The sequence below is a fragment of the Nicotiana tabacum genome, chromosome 3, assembly GCF_000715075.1.
Source record: "Nicotiana tabacum cultivar K326 chromosome 3, ASM71507v2, whole genome shotgun sequence".
Classification (NCBI taxonomy): Eukaryota; Viridiplantae; Streptophyta; class Magnoliopsida; order Solanales; family Solanaceae; genus Nicotiana; species Nicotiana tabacum.
The window spans coordinates 10,610,850-10,621,238 of NC_134082.1; the positions used below are offsets into that span (position 1 = coordinate 10,610,850).

The 10,389-nt window shown below is 33.5% G+C and overlaps 1 protein-coding gene across 1 annotated transcript; it reads right to left on the reverse strand.

Moving 5' to 3' along the window:
• Positions 1-257: 257 nt before the first annotated feature.
• Positions 258-7,608, reverse strand: LOC107770942 (phosphoinositide phospholipase C 4). Its single transcript, XM_016590268.2, has 9 exons — positions 7,054-7,608; positions 5,209-5,405; positions 3,712-3,847; positions 3,375-3,629; positions 2,829-3,040; positions 2,608-2,725; positions 1,121-1,273; positions 962-1,048; positions 258-737 (listed from the first exon to the last, which is right to left on the reverse strand). Exons 1-9 carry the CDS (start codon positions 7,366-7,368, stop codon positions 444-446), a joined length of 1,767 nt encoding a protein of 588 aa, XP_016445754.1. The 5' UTR covers positions 7,369-7,608; the 3' UTR covers positions 258-443.
• Between the last annotated feature and the right edge of the window lie 2,781 nt (positions 7,609-10,389).

The following is a 10,389-nucleotide window of genomic DNA, read 5'->3' on the forward strand; positions in this document are numbered from 1 at the left end:
CCGTCTTCTCCGGCCAAAGACCTCATTCTCTTCATCAAACTTCCCTCACTTTAAATTTCTAGACTATCATCACTAGTCAATGGGTGAATAATTGATTAACAATCAAGGTGGTTCTGGAGAGTTTAAATCTTCTTTTTCGTCAGGGAAATCGAGTGTAATCAAATCAAGACATTAATACATACTCTTAAAAATGTAGAACTTTTTTTACTTAACGTTGCAAGTAAAATTCTAAACTCTCATTAAAAAAACCAATCTCATTGAACAAGCACTAGAATCTTGTTAACTTGTAGAAAATTCTGTACAAAGCCGCCTGGAAATCTTTTTGCAACACAAACTTCTCTAAGGAGAACATAACATTATTACAAACTCCTAAAAATTTATGCTAACATTATCCGATGACACTCGAAAAAGAAAGCATGAGAAAAACACACCATAAAGGACCCTTATACAAACTCAAAGCGCATGAGTAGCCTCGCGGAACTATATTTCTCACCTTTTCGGTCACAAAGAGGAACTGCATGAATCCCAGGTTTCAACTCGGAAACAGGTATACATGTTTGGCCTGCAAAATCATCCTTCTCTGACATGTCGTACTCGTGTACTTCAATTCGCAGCAAAGCTAATTCGGGCACAGTTAATGGGAAGGTAAATTCTTCATCCCAAACTGGCGTCCATTTATCCTCTTTAGCCTTTGTTTTCTTCATTAGCTCATCAGCAGGCACTCCGGCTATCCCAACCTGTAATCAGAAGCGGATTCAAGATTAAGATTTGATGCATTCAACCTTTTAAGTTCTTACCATTGAATCCTAACATTCCACATATATTTATACTCAGTATCGAATGTTTGCAATGCAATTGACAGACATTTTTCATGTCTTTGCATGTCACGGTTTGGAAACATCATAAAAGCAGTGAAAAAAGAAGGAAGCGACGGTGTTAATAGAAAGCAAAACCGGCTTACCCTTGTGTAGAAGTCCGGAGGTGAATACAAATCAAAGTGTGTTTGTTTGAAATCCAAATGCCATCCATCTCCCATATATACTTTCACCTGTCCGAAAATGAGAGCATAAGAAACTTACATTGGTTAAAGGATGTTGTAGTCACACAGTCATTTGCTTACCTTTAAGGTTTTCTTAACTGGCAACTTTGCCTTAGGATCAAAAACTTCATTATTAGGGCCAACATTCAGCAAGAAATCGGGCTTCTTAACATAACCACAGCCTCCATTTGACCTGAACATCCCATGCATCAACCATAGCGCTCTACCGTATCCCTGTAATGGTTATGTAATACATGATTCTACTAAGTTAGAAATCGAAAGAAGTTTCAATATGTAAAATTTGTAAATATCTGTTGAAATGTGATCGGCAGATAGCGAGTCTGAAATAAAAGACATATATAGCATTTCAATTTAGAGAATTTGAAATGCAAGAATTGAGTCCAAGTTTTCATTTATAAAAAGGAACAATTACATTTTTGTGCCGCCCAAAAAAATAACAGCCGGCAAACATATGTCTTGCATTTCAAAATAAATATACATATAATATCCAGAATATACATATAATATACACAAATATACATATCATATTCATAATTGGTGTATATGTTTTGTATATTTGGGCTACCGCCTGTAATTATTTTGGGCCGCTGCGACAAAAATGAAAAAGGCCCTTTGAGAAAAGTTAAGAATATGAGTCCACAATTTTAGGGCTACAAGTTGATTTTAGCAGCGACCTGAAATCTAGGCGTTCTCAATAAAAAGACTATGAAGGAGAAGTACAACAACATATCCAGTATTATCCCACACTGTGGGGTCTGGTGAGGGTAGTGTGTACGCAGACCTTACCCCTACCTTGTGAGGATAGAGAGGCTGTTTCCAATAGACTTGAAGGATAAGTATCAAACAAAATAAAAGTATTTTTTATCCGAACTAGGAGATATCAAATGACACCCGAATAATTTTTTCGACTTTCTGCAATACAGTTTACATTCAAATACCAGGTTTAGCATCTATGAATCCAATGGATTCTTATGTACTTTAAGTAGACAAGAAAACAAATGTCCGATATGCAGTCCCATAATACTTATTCTCTTATTTAGTTTGACAAATAGCAACAACAATAACACAACTACGCCTCAATCCCAAACAAGTTGGGGTCGACTATATGAACACTCACTTACCATGTTCCCAATTTAAATTCATCAGGCCAACATTATTAACAATATAAAAATAAAAAGGAGAAGTACTAGAAGTTCTCCATATTCCTACTGACAGAAGAATCTATTAAATTTGACAAACAGCAGGACTAATAAATTTGGTTAAAGCAGAGAACTCCTTATTAATATAGTCTATTAAGATAGAATCAATTCGCATTAGCCTTTTATGAATCAAAGAACGATAGTATGAAACTAGATGGAATAAGTTTCATTGCAATACACCTATATCGCAGTATCATAAATGCAAAATAGCAGAGAGTAACGAGTTTAATGCATATCAAACATCAAGAAGCAGCATCATTTTAAGGAAATGAGATGTTATCGAACAAATAGTAAAAATAACACTAGGTATCATGTAAGAGAGAAGAAAATGAAGACTCAGAAACAAACCTGCATGTTAAATGCAACCATCTGAGCTCCATGCATCCAACCAATTAGTGGCTTGTAGTTGGATGAGTTAAACCTAGTACCTTTAGGATACACCCTTAAAATGTTTCTTTGCGTGAACCTAGTAAAAGATTCAGAAAAAATTAGGTTAAGTCCATGACAACTCCACTGAGGCAGCTTAAAGCCACCTCAACTGTCTTTCTTTGTTAAGCTGAAATACAAACCTCACAATTTCCGTCCCATGAGATTCGGCAGCCTTTTCGAGAGCCTGTTCACTTAAACTTAGTCGTCTTACTTTATTAGGGTCGACTTTCAGTGCCTCCTTTAATCCACCTTTAGGCTTCCCGGCATGGATGGCGATCAGGCGTTTATAAGCAGATGCTAACTGTGGTCTGTGATTGGAGTCATCTTCATCTTCAAAATTATCACTGTCGCTCTGCAGAAAATGAACCCAAGGTACCAATATCATTAGTATTTGCACGTTAGACAATACATGGATAATAAGGTGAAGAATATCTAAGTTGCTCGGACTCGGGTGCGACTGTCCGATACGGGTGCAGATCCAGAGGTCGGATCCTTCACTTTTGATTTGATTTCAGAAATCATTGTATCTGTCCCGAATTTCTCGGTTGATTTTGGCCAGAGTACCCAGAATCAGTTGACCAGATCCAGTAAGGATCCCACACCCACACGCAAATCGTGTCGAGACGGGTGTGGCACCGAAAGTGAAGAGTCCGAGCAACTTAGAAGAATATCCACTTGCAGCAGACCTTTTCATTTTCATCTTGATCAGCTGTCAAGCTTGAAGGTTCAGTGCCCCATACATCATCCTCGGAACAATTTGATCTTTGGGAGCTATTTCGTCTCTCTTTACTAGCAGTAGTGCTGGCACTGGCCTCAAGGTACTCTTTAGGAGGTTTGGTTGAAATAATTATACGATGCTTTAGTTCTTCTGGTGTTGGGCATTCCTTTAGAGAATCTGATTCAGGAACAAAGAGCATTTCTCCAAATGTTTCAGTGAGCATCTGCAAGTAAAACATGACGATAACATCTCATTAACCAATAAAAGGAGGAAAGAAGGAATAACGGCAAGAAATAGATATTCACCTGAGCCACTTTAGCCTGAAGATCAGGTGTTAGGTGATCTTCCAGTGTAATTACAACAGGATAAGGAGAAGCCACAAAAGCATGTTCTTTTATTGACTTGAGACATCTTATTAATTCCACAGGGGTTGTCACTGTCCTGCATTTGCCAAAAAAACTACTTATAAATATTTTGTAGGAAGTAATGAGAAAATTAGTAAATGTAAATGCTGCAATCTCTAATAGACAACCAACAATGGACGTCTTATTGTCCCTCATTTTTTACCTTACATAAAGATTTGGGATGAAGGTGCAAGGAGTTCCAACAAGTCAATTAGTAATTTATAATCACCATACGTTCAATTCCAAAACTCCAATCTAGACACCAATTCAAAGCTTCACCTTTTGAAAAGAAGAACTTACCAATCAAATTTAAAAAAAAAAAAAAAAAAAACTTTGAACACAAGAAAAGAAGGTTAATCAATTTCAGCACTTCATTGAAAAAAGAAAAAGGGGAAAAAAAGAACACCGAAGCTACTCGTTAAATATGTCAGACATAATTAATCATCTTTATCACAATAAGGAAAAGCCGGAATGAGTGGCAGATGGCATAATATTTGCACCATATAGTGATTGACTCTATATGCAAGTAAGGATATATTTCCAGTCAATAAATCTACTCAAAAAACTAATACAACCAACAAGGCTTTCACAAGGGATAGAGGGTTCAGGGACAATTTTGAATTATCACCGCATGAACTACTTTTGCTGCTATTAAAAACCACATAAAGATAACAACACAACTAAAAGACATTCAATTACGCCTACATTTACAGCCAGTGGTTATCATCCCAAAACCTCACATTAAGTTGCTTCCACCACAAAAGTACAAGGTGAAGTATTAAAATTCAATTTAAAGCTTTTGGACTGAGCATGCTATCATTCTTCTTTAGCCGACTGATATTTCTGTCCACTTTCAGAGGATAAGTCAATAGATTCTTTATGAGCTAATTAAGGCATATTTTATTTTTTGGCTTGTTTTAAGTAATAACTCCTAGTACAGTTCGACGCTCAGTTTACCTTTCCTCCAGCTTCATATGATATTATGAGAAAACCTGATAGTAAGAAATAAACTTTATGATGGTTAGAGCAGAGTATTGATTTTAGAAGAATATGATGTCTCTTGTATCTAACTAGAGTAAGCTGAAGGTATTATGATCTCCAAAAATCAATGACTTACACAACAACACCTTTTCTACCTTTGGCAAAAGCATGTGCTTATACCACTAAACTATTCCGGTAGCATATTAGAACCCATGAATAGTTTCTTATTTGCTGGTGTACATGCCGGGAAGTTTAAAACAATTCTCTACTAAAGACCATATAAAATCTTCAATCATTCCAAAATTGCCAGAGGGTCTAAGCTACTAATTTTAGGAAAGAGAAGACTTGCTTGGAGACAGACTACTCTAATAACTAGGCGGTCAATAAAACGCAACAGCGGCCAGTAGATACACAAACCTTCCGTGAAGTACGTGTATGTCATCCTTGTCAGAATTTGGCCATATATCAAGCTCAATCACCCTTACACCCTTTTTCAGCGCTTTCATAATTGGGACGTCACTGCAATCACTCGTCAGCTGATTTCCAGTCAAGTAAGAATTATGCCCCGTGAATATAAAATAATGGGAGAGTGGAGCATTCATATCATGGTGAACCTGAAAGTGCAAATGTAATGAGTTAAAGGCCTTTCAAGAAACACATATACATCAACCATCAATCAATCAACCACGCTATGCCTCAATTCCAATATACTTGAATTCGGCTATATAATCATCTCTATCCATTCAACAGTTGCTCATTAACATTACAACCAAGTTAGTGATCATATTATTGAAGAATGCCCTAGTTAGTGATCATCTTATTGAGAACGCCCTACGTTTTTATGTTTGTAGTTAGGGAAGCCACTTTAGTCTATTAAAGATCCAAAGAAGAAAAAGATAAGTTGCTCATTTTCCACATGAAGGGAGCCCAAGGGTAAAGTTGTCTCCATGTGACCTATAGGTCACGGGTTCGAGCCGTAACTGATGCTTGCATTAGGGTAGGTTGCTTATATCACACCGCCTTGGAGTGCGGCCCTTCCCCGTATTCTGCGTGGACACAGAATGCCTCATGCACCAGGTGCCCTCCCACCCTCCTTTTTTTAAAAAAAATTTTCCACATCTCTAGAAATATTCAGGTTTTAAAACTTCCAAATTTTTTGGTTACCCCAATTCCCATAAGGGTAATGTATAGAAAGTAGACACTCTAAATAATGCTTAATTGGTAAAAAAGAAATGACTTTCAATCTCTGAGAAACTCAAAAAGGGAAATTCACTCAAAGTCTCAAACTTTATGCATTTCCAAATAAGACAAAGATCCAACAATAAAAACAGTATACCTTAGAATTGATTGAGGGATGAACATCAGCAGAGTAGACAGTGGTGAAACTTCAAGAGTAAGAGCTTGGTGGCTTAACTTTGTACAGAAAATAGACACTTAAAATAATGCTTAAATGATAACAATGTAGTGAATTCAACCCAAAGTGAAACCCAAATTGGGAAAATTCACTCAAAGTTTCAAACTTCATGCTTTTCCCAAATGGATTTAAGTTATATACACCCGACAGTGTAACGTACTTTTACACAATTCACTTCAATTTAACCGGCTCTATTTTCTCCACGTTACCATATCAGACAGAGTCGATACAAAGAACTACCCCTTATTGTAGGCCAAGTTAACTTAATGGTGCAAAAATTCTATATTACGTCACTGCACGGAACTTAAACTATTTCTAGATAAGAACAAAGATCCAACAATAAAAGCAAGAATACAACAACAACAACAACAACAACAACAACAAACCCAGTGTAATTCCACAAGTGGGGTTTGGGGAGGGTAATGTGTACGCAAACCTTATCCATATGCTCAAAGAACAGTGAAAAAAGCAAGAATACACAGACAGTATAAATTCTTTTTACACAATCACTTCAATTTAATCTGACTCAATTTTCCATATTACCATATCAAGACATATGAAGCAATTACCTTTTATTGTAGGTGAAAAAATCCACACACTCATTAGTTCACAAAACTTAAAACTTTTTCTAAATAAGACAAAGATCCAACAATAAAAGCAAGAATACACTAACAGCATAAAGATTTTTTTACACAATCCCTTCAATTTAACCAGCTCAATTTTCCATGTTACCACACTAAACATACAAAGAATTACTCCTGCCTTTTACTGTAGGTAAAAAATCTACTACACAGAACTTAAACTCTTTCTAAATAAGGAAAAAGATCCAACAACAAAAACAAAATTACCTTATAATTAATTGGTGGATTAAGTTCAGTATTGAAGAGGAAATGATGAAAATCTTCAAGAGCAAGAGTTTGACGAGTTAACTTAGTAATGGGGTGTCTTTTCTGAAGGATCTGACGAATAATGGCATCAGCATCACCAACAGTCAAAAGGGTCTCTCCTTGTACTTCAATCAAGAATTTCAGTAACTGTTCTGAATTCATTTGGTTACCATTTTCAGTGTATTTCTTGAATGCTTCTTTCACATCTGATGGTGGCTCTGCTTCTGTTACTCTGAATTTTCTTGTAAAACATACACATACTCTATAACTCCCCATTTTTCAAGATTTTTTAGACTTCAACAAAATCTTGAGGTTAAAAAAAGAAGAGATCAAATGGGGTTAACAAGTACTAATATAGAAGAAAATGGTGATGATAGATATATGTATGGATAATATATAAATTAATGGATCGGTCAATGAAGAAAGTGGAACTGTTGCTGGAAATTGGAATTTTGTTTTAGTGTTTTAGGTTGGGAAGAAGACAGATGTATTTGTCTCATGGATTTAGTTGTTATAAAAGTCTATGCTCTTTATGTACTCATTTAATAAGTAGAAAATAATACGATAATTCTAATTGATATACCGTGTGAATGCAGTGTATACAAATAATTTTTTTCGTCGGTCAAAACGTAACACGGTGTCAGCATAGGTTTGAACAATAAAAAGGTAATGGGTTAAATTTTATCCTTTTCGGAATTAAGCAACTTTATTTATTGGTAGATTCTTAATCTAATATTAGTTTTGTCGTTAAAAATGTAATTTTTTTGTAATATTTATTAGCATCAAAATAATTAGGTGTCATGTGAAAGCTAATAAAGTAAACATTAAATGATGATAAATAAGACAACAAAAAAAATATACTAAAAGAGACAAAATACTTAATGTGGTTCAATTAGTTGACCTATGTCTATAGTTGGTGATGAGTAGAAAGAGCCACACACAAGTAACATGTTAAATCCCTTGTGGCTACATTACCTTATCCTCCGAGGAAAAAAAATTAGCCAAATATACAAAAATTATATATTTTTGTTCGTAAAAATAAAATCATATGAAAACTAAATATGGTAAAAAAAAAAAATTAGAACAAAGGCCTAATAATATTTGGATATGCTAAACTTACACATTTTACTCTACAGCTCCGTTAGTGACAAAGAAATATACAAGATCATTTAATGTGTTAAAAAATCAATAATATAACGAAAGATAATTAACAATTTACGATAATATATGGACAAGTTTCTTTAATGGAAAATATACGTATGGGAAACAACGTGGAAGATTGGCGATGATGCTGTGTGCCGCAGGAACATTGACACTCATCCTGCTCCTTTCAAATTTGCTCGATAGAAGCATGAGATACACGTGGACTACATGTATTGGTTGGGGGTAGATAGCCCAATATATGGGGTGGTTTGATATGATGGATAAATAAAAATAATTCTAGGATAAAAAATTAGTACTACTTTTATTTCTTATTTGGTTATTAATCCTAAAATAAGTTATCCCAAGATTAATAGTATCGGGATAACTTATACATGCCAAAGGATAGAATAATAATTCTAGAAAAAGTTATCCCAAGATAAAATAATAAAATCGACAATTCCAGAAATAATATAATATACCAAGCAATCAATAAGAAATTATACCAGGATAATTAATCCCAATATAACTAATTCCATCATAACTTGTCTTCAAACCAAACGACTGCATAGAGTCCTGGTTTTACCAGACATATCAATTAATAATTCAATATTTTACTGAAGCGTTGCAGTCACTCTATTACTCCCTCCGACCCAATTTATCACTTTCAAATCTCTTAATTTTAATTATGCATTTAGACAAAAAAATAATTTTTTAAAATAAAATTTATATATTTATAAATTATGTAAAAAATACTATAAATTGTAATAATTAATTATTCAAAGAATTTAAAGGCACATTAAAAAGTTACTGTCAAAGAATAATTTGGCTGGCTCTCGAAACTCAATACTTTCACATAATTTGGGATGAAGGGAGTATCACAATTTGACATTAAAGTATAGTTGAGCCTGAAATTCTAGTAATATTAAAATTTTACTTTATGTCACAAATTAAAATTTATTTTTTACCTAAATTGGTTATATTAATCAAATTTCGATTAAAAATCTTAACACATTTATCCTGCATTCGCACTTATTATTACCAAGTAAGAGGTCGTTTGGTTACCGGAAAATAATATTAATTCCAATATAAATTTTGGGATTATAGTTATTCCATATTTTATTATCGGTATTAGCTAGTACATATATAAATTTATACCAAAATAGTGATATTAGTTATTACATATAAAAGATGGAATAGATAATTCCATAAGATATACCAAAATTATAATCCCAAGAGAAATCCAAGAACTGAAGCGAACGACCCCAAATTGTATTCATCAATTTAAAATCTTGAATTTGTGTGACATGAAAATAAGTGTTAGTAGCAACTAGCAATTAAGAGTATGATCTAGTGGGCAAGAAGCAGGTGAAAATCAAAAGATTTAAGGTTTAAATTTCAATAAAAATCATAAATATTATTTTGTCAAGGTCTTGATTGCAAAAGTTAACCGATACATATATTGATGGAGATAGTGAGAAGTGGGGGCCAGGATTACATACAAAAGAATTCAATTAAAATTAGAGTATCATTTAGAATTTGAACCTATGATTTAACTCTCTTTTCTATTATAATAAAAAATAAAATAGGGAGCGGATTTGCTCAAGAGTGGACTTGATGTTTGTCATGTGTCCAGAAAAGATTAAAGGGACTAGATTCATTATTCTTTTACTCATAATATTTATTTTATTAAAAAGGTAAAATAAATAAAATGGAGCCATATTTTTATTTTCATTTACCTTCTTTTTGTAAATAAAATTCACAATTAAAGTATAACATTCTCATCAAATCATTGCACTTATTTGTTTTTATTTTTATTTTACCCTATTTCAGTAAAAAATAAAAAATTGTGGTCAAACAAAAATCAACTCTTTCAAAATTATTCCCGCTAGTTAATTTATTTACCTTTTTATGTAAATGAAAACACTTAAAAGAATAAATGTTCTGTCAAATCGTTTCTGTTGGATTTTCTCTATTTATTTTCTTAACCATTATTTTAATACAAAAGCCATTATTTTAATACAAAAGCTTTTCCGTCGGCTTATTTTATGTTTTATACAACTCTGTAAAATCTGTTCTCACTTGTTTGTTTTATTTTATTTATTTTATCTTTTTAAAATAGAAGCAAAATTAAAGATCTAGTCCTTCAAATGTTTT

What these genes read in the sequence shown, in the direction of transcription:
- LOC107770942 (XM_016590268.2), bottom strand. Translation starts at nt 7,368, where the DNA reads ATGGGGAGTTATAGAGTATGTGTATGTTTTACAAGAAAATTCAGAGTA. An exon ending in ATCAAGATGAAAATGAAAAG is followed by an intron (nt 3,041 to 3,374) that starts GTCTGCTGCAAG and finishes CATTTTCTGCAG; the next exon opens with AGCGACAGTGATAATTTTGA. An exon ending in CAGTTAAGAAAACCTTAAAG is followed by an intron (nt 1,049 to 1,120) that starts GTAAGCAAATGA and finishes ATTTTCGGACAG; the next exon opens with GTGAAAGTATATATGGGAGA.